Here is a 15,957-nt window from a genome sequence, read left to right as displayed (position 1 = left end):
AGTTTAGTTTGCATCTTTATAGCTCGGCTCTTCCATATTTTGTCCATGACTTTTAAAATAGCTGCTCTGGCTATTCTAATTTTTATCTCTTTTTTGGGATCCAAGTCATGCGTCATGTGGCATCCAAGATATGTGAAGTGTTTTCCACATTTTCCAGCTGAAGTCTGTCTATCGTAACTCTGTTTAGTAATGCCTGTTGTCCGAATATCATTGTTTTAGTATTTTCAAAGTTGACATTTAGTCCATAACTTTTTCCTTCTGTGTATAGTGTTTGCAATGTTTGTTCCAGCCTTGCTGGGTCTTCTTCAATCAGGACGATGTCATCTGCAAAGCAGAGGTAGTTTATTCTCATGCCATTTATTGAAATGCCTCCATCTTCTTCTTTAATCTTATCTAGTGTTCTTCCCAGATGTGTGATGAAGATGATTGGTGATATTGGGTCCCCTTGTCTTGTGCCTTGACTAGTGGCAAACCAATCTCCAGTCTCACCTGCTATCCTGATTTTTGCTTGTGCTTGGCTGTTTATATCTTTCAGCAGGCGGATCAGTTTATTGTCCACACCATAGGATTCCAAGACAGCCCATGTTATATTTTGGTCAATATTATCAAATGCTTTTTGGAAGTCCACGAAACAGCAATATATCATTTTGTTCTTTCTTCGAGCTTTCTCTGCTATTAGTCTTAGTGCAAGTATTTGTTGCACTGTACTTCGATCTTGTCAAAATCCAGCTTGCTCATCCGGAAGATGTGCCTCCATATGCCCCTTCAGGTGTTCTGTTAGTATTTTCATCAGCACTTTTGCCAAGATGACTCATTAATGCAATAGTTCTGTAATTGGTGCATTCTAAAGCACTGCCTTTCTTATGAACAACCAAGACCGATTTTTTCCACTCTTCGGGGGCATATCCTGATCTCCATATTTCATTACATAGCTGATGTATTTCTTTTACAGCCGATTCTCCCCCATATTTTAGCATCTCGCCTATTATGTTGTCATTTCCAGGACTCTTGTTGTTCTTGAGATGTTTTAGAGCCTTATTCACCTCCTCTTCTAAGATGTCATTTTCAAAGATCTCTGCTGGTGGAGAGATTGCTTTTAGTACTTTGATTACTTCTGTTGCAGTATCATTTACAGGGTGTTCGGGATAAATTTGACAGTTTCGTAAGGAAAAAGAAAATCTTCTTTGTATCTATTAAATTTAATGAATTGACAAAAAAACATTACAGGCAGAGTTAATTACAATACTATCAACAAGATTTACTCAAAATAACCACCATTAGCATCGATCACAGCTTCAATTCTGCTTCGGAACCTCGAACAAGCTGATGCTACAGTCTCCCTGGGAAGGGCCGCAAAAACTGTTTTAATTTTATCCATTAACTGGGCTTTTGTATTACTGGAAGTGCGATTGGTGTCTTTTTCAACTGCGCCCCATACAAAATAATCCATGGGGTTAAGGTCTGGGGAGTTTGGAGGCCAAACATTTGGACTGGTGAAGTCGTAGAAATTTTCAGACAACCATTTTTGACTTTTCCCAGAGGTGTGGCAAGGGGCCGAATCCTGCTGCCATACATACGGCCTACCATTGGCTACCCTTGTTATCCAGGGCTTGACTACAGTTAGCAACTCCACGAACAAAGCCCGAATTCCAATGCCAGGGTTCTTCAACACCTGTTCCTGCAGATTTGCGAGGAATTCTGCTGTACGAATGCAATCAGATCGTCTGCTAGGGATCTTTCTTCTTGCTACATCCTCATAGTCACCATTGCAAGTCTCTAGTTCATGCCTGATTGTTTTTACTGTATTCAGGGAGCATTGGGCAGCAGTCGTAATATCCTTATTTTGATGGCGGGCACGAATCATCATGATACAAGTTATTCTCTTCCATGATTCAGGTGGGTTCCAGCTATCCATCCTTTCTGACATCTTGTATGTGAATGAAGAAGGGTCCAAACTTTTAAATGAAGAGAAGTGTGTGTTAATACATGTAACTTACGGAAAAATATAATTAATTATAAATATGTCAAATTTATCCCGAACACCCTGTAGTTGATTTTTATATAGTTCACTCTGCAATATCTTGTCCATCTATGTATGATTTCTGTCTTGTCCATCAATACTTTACCATTTTCATCTTTGACTGCTACTGATCTTGTTTGCCACTTCCTATTGACATTTCTTATAACTTTCTAGACCTCACTAGTTTTGTGTTCTCCATAGTACTGTTCAATGTCTTTGCACTGGTCCTCCAACCATTTAGCTTTATCAGATCTTGCTGCTTTCCGTACTTCATTGCTTTTTTGATGGTATAACTCATCTGCTACCTCTGAATTATCTCTTTTAAGTTTCAGTTCTCTTTTCTCTTGTATCAATTTTAGGGTTTCCTGAGTTATCCATTTCTTGTTGATCTTTTCTCTTTCAGGAATTACTTCCTCTACTGCTTTTTTTGGTACTGTAGTCAGTCATTCTGCTGTTGAATTTATATTTTGTTTTTCACTTGCGGTCTTAAGCTTAGTTTCCAATATGTTCTGATATGCTGTTCTTAGCCTGTCTTCATTTAGTTTTAAGATGTCTCTAGCTTTTTGGAACTTTCCTTTGTACTTCTGTTTCAGTTTTAGTCTTATATTCGCAATCACTAAACTGTGGTTCCGAATCAATATCAGCTCCTTGGAATGATCTGCACTCCATTTCTGGTCTATTAATATCAGGTCAATCATATTCTCCTGTAAATCAATGATCTTTCCTCACTAACATCCAAACCTATTCACAGTTTTGCTAATGACAGTCCACTCCTTTCTCTTTGTCATTCATAAAACCTTGTAGTAGAGCCTCCATAGCTCATTCGGTATAGACCAAGGCCTTTGGCCGGAAGGACCTTGGTTCAATTCTCGTGAGGATCCTTATCTGGTCTCTTTCAACTAAAGGTGAGTTAGCCGGTCTGGAGGTATAAGGTTTTTCTTCTCGGATACTCGGGTTTTCATCCCTCAGAACAGGCAAACCGGCCCCTTTAACACATGCTGCTACCGTCAAAAAAAAATGTGCCCCCCCCCTTCCAGCGGCAGACTTGCCAACAGGTCAATTGGGGGTTGTACTAACAAAGTTGCATCAAATGTAACCCACAGACCTTGCATTAGAAGGGGGATAAACACATGCAGAGGAAGAGAGAAGATTCACAAAACCTTGTAGTACTACAATGGCTTAAGCTTCAAGATCTTCTAAGGCCAACACCTTAAACACTGGCCTTTTGTAATTCTCAAGTGGAGTGAAGATAATTTAATGAATTTTAATGCTACCAAAACACAATTCTGCCTTATACCCTGGAAGCAACACTAAGCCTCACTCTCCCTCGAACTTTATTATTATTATTCAGCTCAAATACTGTTCGGCTCAAAATTATTATTCAGGCCTCAACGGAGTCAAAAGACTCATCGTGAGAGGTCCCTCCTAGGAAACACAAAGTCTATCATACCACTCCTTAAACTCATTGACCGTTCTCGCTCTCACCACTCTATCAGGCAATGCATTCCATGGTTCAACCACCTTCCATGCAAAGAAACCACTCCTCCCTCTTGCTCACAGCTGCTCACAATCAAATCAGTTTTTTGATTTTCTTGGGTTTATCTAGTTTTTCTAGTTTATCCTGACATAAATGCATGATATCCACCTCTTCAGACTCCAAAAAAGCTGGGTATCTATTTTCTTCTAAACATCACTTCTCCTCTGCTGTACTCTCAACACTTTATAAATCCCAAATCTGCTAAATCTTAGAATATTGCTCTCACATCTGGAAGTGCACAAAAAACCTCTCTTAAAATGCTAGACTGTATCCAGAAGAGAGCTATCCACTTAATGACCCTTTTCTCACCGACTCTCTCTAATTGCTTTCCCATAGATACTATGATTCTGATTAATGTCTTTCTCTAGATATTTCCATAGATGCTGCTCACACTGAGCTGGCCACCACTATTCCTCCACTTTCATCTAATCATGCAGGAACATAGACAGTGGCTAGTCAACATCCATATACTGTTTGGCTCAAAATGCTGTGAACCAATTTCTCGTTCTTTCCATCATTCCATACACCTCATCCTTTGAAACAGTTCCTGTTTTCACCAACACTACAACCTCTATTTTTTTTCAGGAAACATATTACCAATTCCTTTCTTTTATCTTTACAAAGTAGAGATATTATCCACTCAATAATGCAGACCATCATACTTAATGTTTAATCACTGTCCTATTAAAGATCAAACAATTAATTTTAATTGTTTGATCTTTAAATTAAAATTAATTTAACTTTAATCAATGATAATTCACTACAAAGAAATGAGATTCAAGGAAATTGAGAAATTCAATAAATTTAATGAAACATACATCAAGAGGAATATTTACACAACCCAAGAAATCGTCAATATTTTCTCCGGTACTTGCTCTTGCCGATTGAGCTATCTGTTTGAAGTATCTGAAAACAAAAACAAAAATAAAAAAACATTTTATGTTTCTGAAATATGTGATCACCTTTTCATTTATATAAATTTATTAACAAGGATTAGAAAAGTAAAAATTTAATTTTTTACTTTTACTTTTTGAAATTTACTTTTACTAAAAAAAAAAAGTAAATTTCTTTTCTATTCATCTATCAATCGCATTGGACTAACAGTATCTGGCATTCTCAATCTGACTTTTACTAGAAAAGGGTGGTTAATCCTTTCTCATAAAGTACCATATATGTTTGCATGTATTAGCATACCTGGAAGGTATGCTAATACATGCAATTCTTATACAGTGATATCTCGCTAATCTGAACCTCTTTAGTCCGAACCCTCCAGTAATCCAAACTGCAGTTTGAAAAAAAAGTTTTATTTATTGCGTATTATTATTTTGTGTGCTATTATTTTTATTTAATAATTAATATTTTAACTATTATTATTTATTTTATTATTATTACAGTACAGTATTTTTTTCATACTGTCGACTGTACCGTTATACTGGAGGCCTATTTTGATTTATTGTATGTTCACGTTTGCTTTTTTATACTGTACAGTATGTAACTGTATTGTCGGCATGAATCACAAATACAGTATACACAAAAAGAGGAAATTCAAAATGGCATAATTTGGTTAAAAATATAAATTCAGATGTTGAAATTTCACAAACAGACGTTACGGAATGGGTTACAGGTAGAACCGAAAGTGAATTCAAAATCAAATCAAATGCTGAAATTATAAATATGATACTACAGAATGAATTAGAAGACGATGATGAAGAACTCGAAGAAAAAAAAGTAAAACATGAAGAGGTAGTTGACAGTTTTAATATGTGTATAGAATGTGCTAAGCAGAATGATACACCATTCCACAAAATTTTATTGCTAATGCAGCTCCGAGAAGAAGCATTCGAAAAACGTTTAGCTTCCAAGAAGCAAAAGAAAATCGGTGACTTTTTTTACAAAGAAATAAACTATTTTTGTGTTATTTTGTAAAACTGTTTTTTGTGTTGTGTACAAGAAATTGATATTTTTTATGCAAATTAAGTTACATACTAAACTATGCAATTTTATTAAATCAGAATCCTCAACAATAAGGTACATACAAATTAAATTTTTTTACTAAAATAAACTTGTGTACTGTATTATTTTATTTGTTTTACATTACAGTACAGTAGCTTTTGTTCTATCAGTTACTTCATTTATTTACAGAATTAAATTCATGTACCATTAGAATCTGATTATTTTTGTCTTAAACACTAGTTATTGTTGCCTCTTGGAGGAAAATTCACTAATCGGAACTTTTCGATAATCCGAACGTGCATGGTTTTTATTAGTTCAGATTAGCGAAATACCACTACAATAATTAATTGCACTCTTATACAAGTACATGTATATACTATATATATATATATATTTTTTTTTTATAAAGAATTGAATGACTAGAACCGAGATTTAAGTAAAAAGGTTTTAATAAAAAAACACGACTAGTTTCGGCTTGTAACAGCCTTTATTTTGGGCAGACAGACAAATCTGTCGAATTGCATATGGAAGAACACATGAGGGACATTACTTACAAGAGACAGCGAGCCAGTGCATTATCAAGTCATATTCTTTTCTCGGCTAATCCTAATGATGAAAACCAAAGTCACAAAGTCTGCTGGGGAAAATCTACTAATATCTTCCGTTGCAATGAACCAGAGAGAAAAATCGTGGAATCTAGAGAAATCATCTTCAATCCTGTTCATCTAAATAATAACTTGAGCTACAAGCTCCCAGATTGTCATTCAGCTGTAATCATGTACTGGTGTTCACGAGATGCTACTAGCACGCACTTTCCCAACAATACACCTAATGAAAGAACAGCTTTAAATACAACCACAATGATTATGTATAGAGACTCTCTATGATGTTCATAGTTTATTTAAGCTTCAGTGTTTTAGTGTTTTTTCTTTTTTCTTTCTTTTATAATGTCACCTGATGAAGGCTATTACAAGCCGAAACTAGTCGTGTTTTTATATAAAAATCTTTTTACTTAAATCTCGGTTCTAGTCATTCAATTCTTTATAAAAATATGTATGTTAACCAAGTTAATAATCATTCTTTCATATACATATATATATATATATATATATTTTTATGAAAAAAATTGAATGACTAGAACCGAGATTTAATTAAAAAGGTTTTAATATAAAAACATTACTAGTTTCGTCCTTAACAGCATTCTTCAGGTGACATTATAAAAGAAAAAACACTAAACATTGAGGGTTAAAAGACTATGAACAACATAGACAGTCTTTATACATAATTAGTACGAAAACATTGTAGTTGTATTTGAAGCTGTTCTTTCATTTGTTGCATTGTTGGGAGAGTGCGTGCTTGCTGCATCACGTGAATGCCAGTACATGATTACAGCTGAATGACTATCTGGGAGGTTGTAGCTTAAGTTGTTATTTAGATGAACAGGATTGAAGATGATTTCTCTCGATTCCACAATTTTTCTCTCTATTTCGTCACTGCAACGGAAGATGTTTGTAGATTTTTCCCAGCAGACTTTGTGACTTTGGTTATCATCATTAGGATTAGCCGAGAAGAGGATATGACTTGATAATGCACTTGCTCGCTGTCTCTTGTAAGTAATGTCTCTCATGTGTTCTTCCATACGCATTTCGACAGATTTGTCTGTCTGCCCGAAATAAGGAATATCGCGGTCACATAATATTTTATATACGCCAGGGTATTTGAGTTGATGATGACAAGGTTTTGGGTGGCAAATTAAGGAATGGATCTTTGGAAGTGGAGTGAACAAGGTTCTGATATTGTATTTTTTTAGAACTTTTGCTAATTTATGTGAAACAGTACTTATGTAAGGAATAGATATATTGCTTTTGAATCTATTTGTTTCTTCTGAGTGATGTCTGGGAGGATTAAGAAGACATCACTCGTTCCTTAATTTGCCACCCAAAACCTTGTCATCATCAACTCAAATACCCTGGCGTATATAAAATATTATGTGACCGCGATATTCCTTATTTCGGGCAGACAGACAAATCTGTCGAAATACGTATGGAAGAACACATGAGAGACATTACTTACAAGAGACAGCGAGCAAGTGCATTATCAAGTCATATCCTCTTCTCGGCTAATCCTAATGATGATAACCAAAGTCACAAAGTCTGCTGGGAAAAATCTACAAACATCTTCCGTTGCAGTGACGAAATAGAGAGAAAAATTGTGGAATCGAGAGAAATCATCTTCAATCCTGTTCATCTAAATAACAACTTAAGCTACAACCTCCCAGATAGTCATTCAGCTGTAATCATGTACTGGTGTTCACGTGATGCAGCAAGCATGCACTCTCCCAACAATGCAACAAATGAAAGAACAGCTTCAAATACAACTACAACGTTTTCATACTAATTATGTATAAAGACTGTCTATGTTGTTCATAGTCTTTTAACCCTCAATGTTTAGTGTTTTTTCTTTTATAATGTCACCTGAAGAAGGCTGTTACAGGCCGAAACTAGTAGTGTGTTTATATTAAAACCTTTTTAATTAAATCTCGGTTCTAGTCATTCAATTTTTTTCATAAAACTATGTATGTTAACCGAGTCAATGATCATTCTGTCATATATATATATATATATATATATATATATAATAAATATTAATATGGTATGAATGACTATAACACCGAGATTAAAAAGAATAAGGTTTAATCGTGAGACACTACTAGTTTCATTGAGAAATTAACTTCTTCAGGTGTCCATTACAAAGAATTATATAAAAAATAACAGAAGCATTGTAAAATAACAACAACAGATCTAATGTAAAAAACTGAAGTACAGTTTAAAAAAGAATATGTGCTGAAATTCCAATTGAAGTAAGCTATGTACATGAGCTGTCGCGAGTGCACCAATATTGGACAGTAGAGATGTGCGCATCAGATAAATTGTAGCTGAGGCTGTTATTCATATGGGTTGAATCGAGTGATATTTCTTCAGATTCAAGTATCCTTCTCTTGAGTTCATCATAACAAGTATGTATATTGGATGTTTGAGACCAGTCTATGAGATGTTGGCAGCCTTTGTCAGAGTTTATATAGAAAAGGACGTGGCTTGAGAGAGCGCTGGCTCGGGTCCTATTGTAGAAAATGTCTCTTTTGTGTTCTTCAATATGTAAAAGCACAAATTTAGTAGTCTGACCATAGTATGGTTTGCCATGTTCACAAATGATCTTGTAAACTCCTGGATTCTGAAGAGGGAGATGTCTTACTTTAGGTCTACTAAGTATGGAGTGAAGTTTAGGCAACACAGTGAAATAACGCAGTCTGGCAGTAGTGACCATACTCAGGTCAGACTGCTAAATCTGTGCTTTTATGTATCGAAGAACACAAAAGAGACATTTCCTACGATAGGACCTGAGCCAGCGCTCTCTCAAGCCATGTCCTTTTCTCTATAAACTCTGATGAAGGCCGCCAACATCTCATAGACTGGTCTCAAACGTCCAATATACATACTTGTTATGATGAACTCGAGAGAAGGATACTTGAATCTAAAGAAATATCACTTGATTCAACCCATATGAATAACAGCCTCAGCTACAATTTATCTGATGCACACATCTCTACTGTCCAATATTGGCACAATCGCAATAGCTCATGTACGTAACTCACTTCAACTGGAATTTCAGCATATTCTTTTTAAAACTGTACTTCAGTTTTTAAATTAGATCTGTTGTTGTTATTTTACAATGTTTCTGTTATTTTTTATATAATTCTTTGTATTGGACACCTGAAGAAGTTGATTTTCTCAACAAAACTAGTATGGTAGTGTCTCACGATTAAACCTTATTCTTTTTAATCTCGGTGTTATAGTCATTCAAACCATATTAATATTCATAACATTATTAACCGAGTAAATATGAACTCCAATATATATATATATATATATATATATATATATATATATATATATATGGAAGACATAATTTTCCTTCACGTAAGGAAAAGTGTTTCCATGAAGAAAACTCCTATCTTTGATTAACTGAGTCAGAACTATCAGATCTGATAAAATCAGATCTTATTGACAGACAAGTAGCTAAATTAGACATCTAATTCCAGAGTTTGAGTTCTAGAGATCTAATATTCTTGATATTCTTATTTTGATTTCACTATCTCTCAGTTAATTGCCTTAAATGCCAAAACGTTTTAAAGTACTTTTTCACATTAAGTGGCATTTTTATAATCAGTAAGAAGATGGTGAGAAGGTTGAGAAGCTTGTACAGAAGAATAGTGTGCAGTTTAGAGATGTATGAAATGAATTTGATGGATGAAAGGACTTTTTTTTTATGCCTGATGGACTGTATTTGAATGGGTTTAGGTATTGTTTGGTGGAAGTGTAAAACCAGGGGAAGCTAGAGATACTGGGAGAGAGATCCATCAAGCAGGTGTCCAGCCACTGCTGGAAAAATTGGTGTGAGTGCAGAAATGATCATGAAATGCCTAGTGCTACAGTTTCCTGCATTTGGAAAGTGAATGAATTTCCAATTACATTACTTTTGGTCAAAAATTTTTGTTTTGTCTCTATAATTTGTCTCCATAGCGCAATTGGAAGAACCACGGTACACTCTGCCCTTCAATTAGAAAAGGCCTAAGTTCAATTCTTGTTGTGATGAGAGGAATCTTTATATGGTTTTTTTTTTTTCAATTGAAGGCAAGCTAGTCAATCTCATATGGAGGTAGTAGGGTTTTTTCTCCTAGAAACTTGGGTTTTTTTTCATCTTGCATACAGACAAATTGGCCTTCGGGACACACACAATTTACAAACAAAAAATATTAATACTAGTGGTGGTGGTGATGAGCAGTAGATGCCATTAGTGTAGATGATGGTGATGGATGGAAGTGGTGGAGATGGAGAGTTGTAGAGTAGATGCCCTCCCTCGATGAGTCTTTGGACTTCTTGGAGGTGTCACAAAATAATAATAATAATACAGTTATAGAGACAAAGCATAAGGTATATTATATTTTCAGGGAGAACAGAAGGAATAGGACAGAAGGACAATTTATTAAAGATAGCTGAAGTAATAAAAGCATTCATTTGAGACTATCTGATGTGAGACAGAACCCGAGAAGATAAAATACTGTCAGTTACTGCTATCGAATGGGTGTGTGGGGGGGGGATACAGAAAAATGTGGAATTCGTGCACTGGCAGATTAGCACAATAAGTGTAGGCTGAAATTATTATGGAGGATTTCAATTATGGAGGCACAGACTGGAGAAGAAAAAGGGCATATGAAAAGATATAAATAAAATTTATACAATTACTAAGGGATAATTACCTGAAGCAGAATGTGATGGAGGAGACCAAGGATGGTTTGAGAGGGCTGGATTTGGTAAAAGCATTATCAGATTTGGCAGGTTGCTAAACATGTAGAATTCTCTGTTGGGAAAGAGTATATGTGGAACTACAAAGTTGGTGATTATACTAAGGACGCAGCTTGGAACAGTGCCATGGCATAAAAAGCTGCAGGGGAAGAATGTGAATAGCACAGGAAAATGGTCAGAGATTGTTTTTGGAAAGCAGTATCAGATTGCATACCCAGGGTCAGATGGATAAACCAGATAGTCTACATACTGATGATCGGTACAAAGTTCAGAGGAAAGATGACTAATATGATAAAGAAAGGCTAAATAAGTGAAAATTAGATAGCAGGCTAAAGTAAATCAAAAAGTTTTTTCTTTTTTTTTTTGTTATATAGCAAGTAAAAAGAAGAATGATTATGGAATAATAATCAATGCTGATGGTAGAAAAGTGAAAAAAGCTGAAAAATAGTTGAGTTACTAAGTGATCATTTCGCAAGGATGTATCATCCAAGTGAAAATTTTGCAGTTGTTGATGTCATAGAAACTAATGTGAGAATTAAATTAGATGAAATAGAGGTGCTTAGCAAATTGAACCCACATGTTATAAGAATATACAAGAGAAAGTGAGGTAGGGCCTCTGATGAAATTGTTTAATTCTCAGCATTGGCAAAGTTCCAAGGGAATCAAAGGAGGGTAAGATAGCTCCATTAGATAAAGGTTGCTTCAAGTAGCAAATTACAGAATAATTACTATCTCAGTAATGGAGGTTAAAGTATTATTGGAAAAGTTGGTTAAAGATAGAATTCAGGAATGGGTGGACAGGAATATGATGCGCTATGGTAGGCAACACAACTTTGTAAAAGGTAGATCCTGCTTTAGTAATTTACTTACATTTTATAACAGAGTGACAGCAGAGTTAGATGTAGAAAATGAAATAGCTACACCATGATACTGTTGGATTTTGCACAAGCATTTGATAGAATACCCCATCAAAAACTATTAGATAAGTTGGAGCAAATCAGAACAGATATGAAGCTGGTTGTGTAGATAGTGAGGTGGCTATCAAATAGGACACCAGAGAATAGTGTATGGTGGAGTGGAATCGAGGAGAATAAGGTGTCTAATGAAGTTCCTCAAAGCTTTGTACTAGGGCCACTATTACTTAATTTGTTTATTAATAATATAGAGAATGATTTTTGTATGTGGGATGGAGTATTCAGTTGGCTGATGATGCAAAATTCAGGTGAGCAATAGTGATAAAGGCGATGCGACATCATGCAGGATGATTTAAATATACTGGCAGTATGGACAAGGAAAATGGTTGTCAGTTTAATGTGGCAAAGTATAAGTAAGGTTAGAGATTTTGCAAGAAATAAAGCTATGGATTTGGGAATGATAGTAAACAGCTACATGAAGTTCAGCACCCATACTATAGAACACCCTGACAGGTAGGGATAAGATTACTATCCTTCTATATAAAGCTATTATACAGCTGTATCTTGACTACTGCACAGATTTGGTCATCTGAGGATGTAGTGAAGAGGATCTGAAGAAGTATTTTGATCTCTGTTTCAGGAACTTCAGTTGCCTATCCACCAAGATCCCCAAATTCCTTGCCTTTTCCACCAAAAGACTAAATCAGAGTTTCAGTTGAGTTGAGAGTTGAGTGAGCGAATCTCCTGCAATGAGACTTGACTTCATGGTGGTTTGGTGTTAATAATAATAATAATGAATAGGATATTACACAGAGCAATATATACAGAAGAGACTTAATTAACGGAGGCCAATGGTTATATGGAGAGAATGCAAGGGCCATAACATTTTCTGTAAGTATAGAAGGCATAGGATGGGAAAGAGTTTTGCTAATGATAACAGAAAAATTGAAGCTAAAAAGAGTAGTAGCAGAGGGATACAGAGAGTTTATTTGAGGTTATGTGGGGTGAGATGGATTTCAGCAGGATGAAACTGTAATAGACCAGGAGATACAAGGGAAAACATGAGTGACGTGTTCCATGTTCATTAATAAATTGGAATAATGAGTGCAGAGTGAGTAATTATTATGGGAGAATTCAACTATGTAGACACAGAATGGAAGGAGAAATGGTCACAGTGAGGAAAAAAAATAGAATTTATATTGTTGCTAAGAAATAATTACCTGAGACAGCTACTGTAATGAAGGGGACTCAGGGTTTAATAGTGTTGGATCTAAAGATAGCATCCGAGACTTGGCAATAACAAAGACAGCCACTTTGCATCCAAACAGGGAGACAGTGATCATGAAGTTTTGACCTAGAAGATTGCCAGATATGGAATTTTTGGTTAAGAAGTATATGTGGAATGACAAAGCAGATAATTATCACTCACTGAGGAAGCAGCTTAAGGCAGTGTCATGGCATAAAGAAGTTAGAAGCAAGATGTTAGTAGTGCATGGGAGATGGTTAAGGGGTGTTTGAGGAGAGCAGTATCAAATTGTTTACCTAGAGTCAGGAAGATAAATCAGAAAAGAGTAAGATGAATGAATATCATCATTAAGTTGGAGTTGCAGAATATGTTGTGCAGGATTGAGAAGCACAAAGCACAGATAAGAAAGGGTGACCAATATGGTAAGGAAGGCAAAAGAAGATTAAGAGAAGAAGTCAGCCAAAGCCAAAGAAAATCCTAAAGAGTTATTTTGTTATGTGGCAAATAAATGGCAGAATGGTTATGGAAGAATAATATTAATGAGTGCTGATGTAGGGAAGTAACAGATGCAGAAAAAATAGTTCAGTTACTGAGAGATCATTTTTCTTCATTATCTTCAGGTGAAGATCATGGAGTATCGCATGTTACATTAATGATAAGAGAATAGAAGTAGATGAAATGGAGGTGCTTAGGATACTGCAGAACCTAAATGCACATATGTCCACGGGATTAGATGGGATATCAACCCATCTACTCCCATGTATTAAGAGAATGTGAAAGAAACTGGCAGCTCCTCTCACCAAGTTGTTTAATTTAAATCTCATCTCTGGGAGGTGCGAAGGAAGTGAAAAAAAGGCAAAATATTTAAAGGAAGCTACAAGACAGGGGATAGCAAACCAACACTTCTGACATATTGACTCAAGAGTAGAGGCTAAGGTATTGAAAAAGTTGAAAAGGGCAGAATTCATGATGGGTGGGCAGAAATATTGGGACAGCATGGTTTTGTGAAGAGCAGGTCTAACCTGCCCACCTTTTATAATAAAGTGACAAGTGAGTTAGTTAAAAGAAATAGCTACACAATGACATTTCTGGACTTTGCAAAGGCATTCAACAGGATACGTGGAAATCTGTGACATGAACTGACGTGAATAGGGATTGGTATGAAGCTGAGGATATGAATAAGAGGGTGGCTGACAGACAGACAGACATCAAAGAAAAGGTTAGGGGAAGTGACTTCAGAAAAGAAAGCTAGTAGTGTACTGCAGGGCTCTCTACTTAGGCCACTGCACTTTACTTTGTATATCAATGATAAATGAAATTATTTAAAGGGAAATATCTTGTAGTGTGCCAATAATGCTGACACTGAAAAAGTTGTGAAGGTGTCAAATCGGATAATAACAATGGTGTTGAGGACCTTGACATGCAGAAATAAAGTGGTTATCAAGTCATTGTATAAGGCCTTCATCAGACCTCATATGGATTAATGTGCACAGATTTGGTCACAGTGTTTCATGGTAACAAGGATATGTTAGAAAAGGACAAGAGAAGATTCACAAAGGTGATCAGTTGTCTTTGGAATCTGGAGTATGAGGAGGATAGATTGAGAGAATGTAAACTGCAAAGCCTCATGAATAGGAGGAGGAGGAGGGATATGATTAGGACATATAAGCTAGTCATGGGTTGACATGGAAGAGATTTTTCATAGAATGGGAGACTGGGTAGAACAAAAGGCCATCACTGGAAGCTGTATAAGAAGGGTGTGAGTAGGAGTGGGGAGTGGTTCTTTACACAGAGAGTAATTGGTGAGTGGAATGCACTGGCTAGTATGTTGTAAATGTAGACATGTTGAATCAGTTTAAGGCACAGTTGGATAAGCTTTGTGTGTGATATTGTGTACCTCACATGATGAGTCTCTGACTCCATGGAGGTCAGATGTTAATAATAATGCCAGGAGTATCCAGAATAAGGGAGAGGAATTGGTGGCGCAGATAACATCAGCCTGGCCAAAAATTATTGCGATCACTGAGACGTGGTTGACAGAAGGAGATATAACAACAGGAATAGAAGTTGCTGGGTATAGCATTTTTCGTCAGGATAGGAGGGGAAAGCGTGGTGGTGGGGTGCTGCTTATGATAAGTGATGACCTATGTCCTCTAAGAGTGGAGAATTTGGAAGGAAGTGAGACAAATGATTTTGAGAGTGTATGGTGTGAGGTAGAGGTAGGCAAGACAGGATATTTAGTGGGGTGTAGCTACAGACCCAGGAGCACAGAGGATGGGGACCAGGAGATGTTTAGACAGCTAAGTTTGGCAAGGTGCAAGAAGAATGATTGTTATGGGAGATTTTAACTTCAGTAGTATAAATTGGAGAGAGGAAGATGCATGTAGCAATAGGGGAATGGAATTTCTAGAATTCTTGAGGGACAAATGTCTTAGGCAACATGTAACAGAGGGAACAAGAGGTTCAAAAGTTTTGGATTTGGTTATAGCATCAGAAGAGTTGATAATAACTGAGTTGACGTCTCTCCCACCAGTTGGAAAGAGTGACCATATGGTGTTGACTTGGAAAATGAATAGACATGCAGGAGTATCAAAGAGACGGGAACTTATGTGGAATTATAAGGCAGATGATTATAATAGTCTTAGACGTCAACTTCGGGAAGTTTCATGGAGGGAGGAATTGGAAGGCTGGGATATCACCAGTGCGTGGGAAATTGTGAAAGAATATTTGTTATCAGCAATGGTAAGTTGTATACCACGAGTGAAGAAGAGGACGCAATTTGGAGTAAAGTGGATGACAAACAATATTAAACAGGAATTGCATGCAAAAAAGAGGCTATGGAAGAGATATAAGGAGACAGGTGAAGAGATGCATGAGGAATATAAGACATAGGCCAGAAGAGTGACTAGTGTGGTAAGGAAAGC

At 36.2% G+C, this 15,957-nt stretch overlaps 1 protein-coding gene across 1 annotated transcript in view; it reads right to left on the bottom strand.

Moving 5' to 3' along the window:
- LOC150097276 (BAI1-associated protein 3-like) overlaps positions 1 to 15,957 on the bottom strand; it is a 533,976-nt gene that overhangs the window by 414,558 nt on the left and 103,461 nt on the right. Inside the window, 1 exon segment of the mRNA XM_090407633.1 lies at positions 4,376 to 4,463. Coding sequence (XP_090263759.1) covers positions 4,376 to 4,463 — 88 coding nt within the window.

The sequence above is a fragment of the Typopeltis vanoorti genome, chromosome 17 (assembly GCF_054136105.1).
Source record: "Typopeltis vanoorti isolate ZY-2024b chromosome 17, IOZ_Tvanoo_1.0, whole genome shotgun sequence".
Taxonomy (NCBI): domain Eukaryota; kingdom Metazoa; phylum Arthropoda; class Arachnida; order Uropygi; family Thelyphonidae; genus Typopeltis; species Typopeltis vanoorti.
Note: the sequence above shows the minus strand (reverse complement) of the source record. Positions and strands in the feature narration are given on the sequence as shown.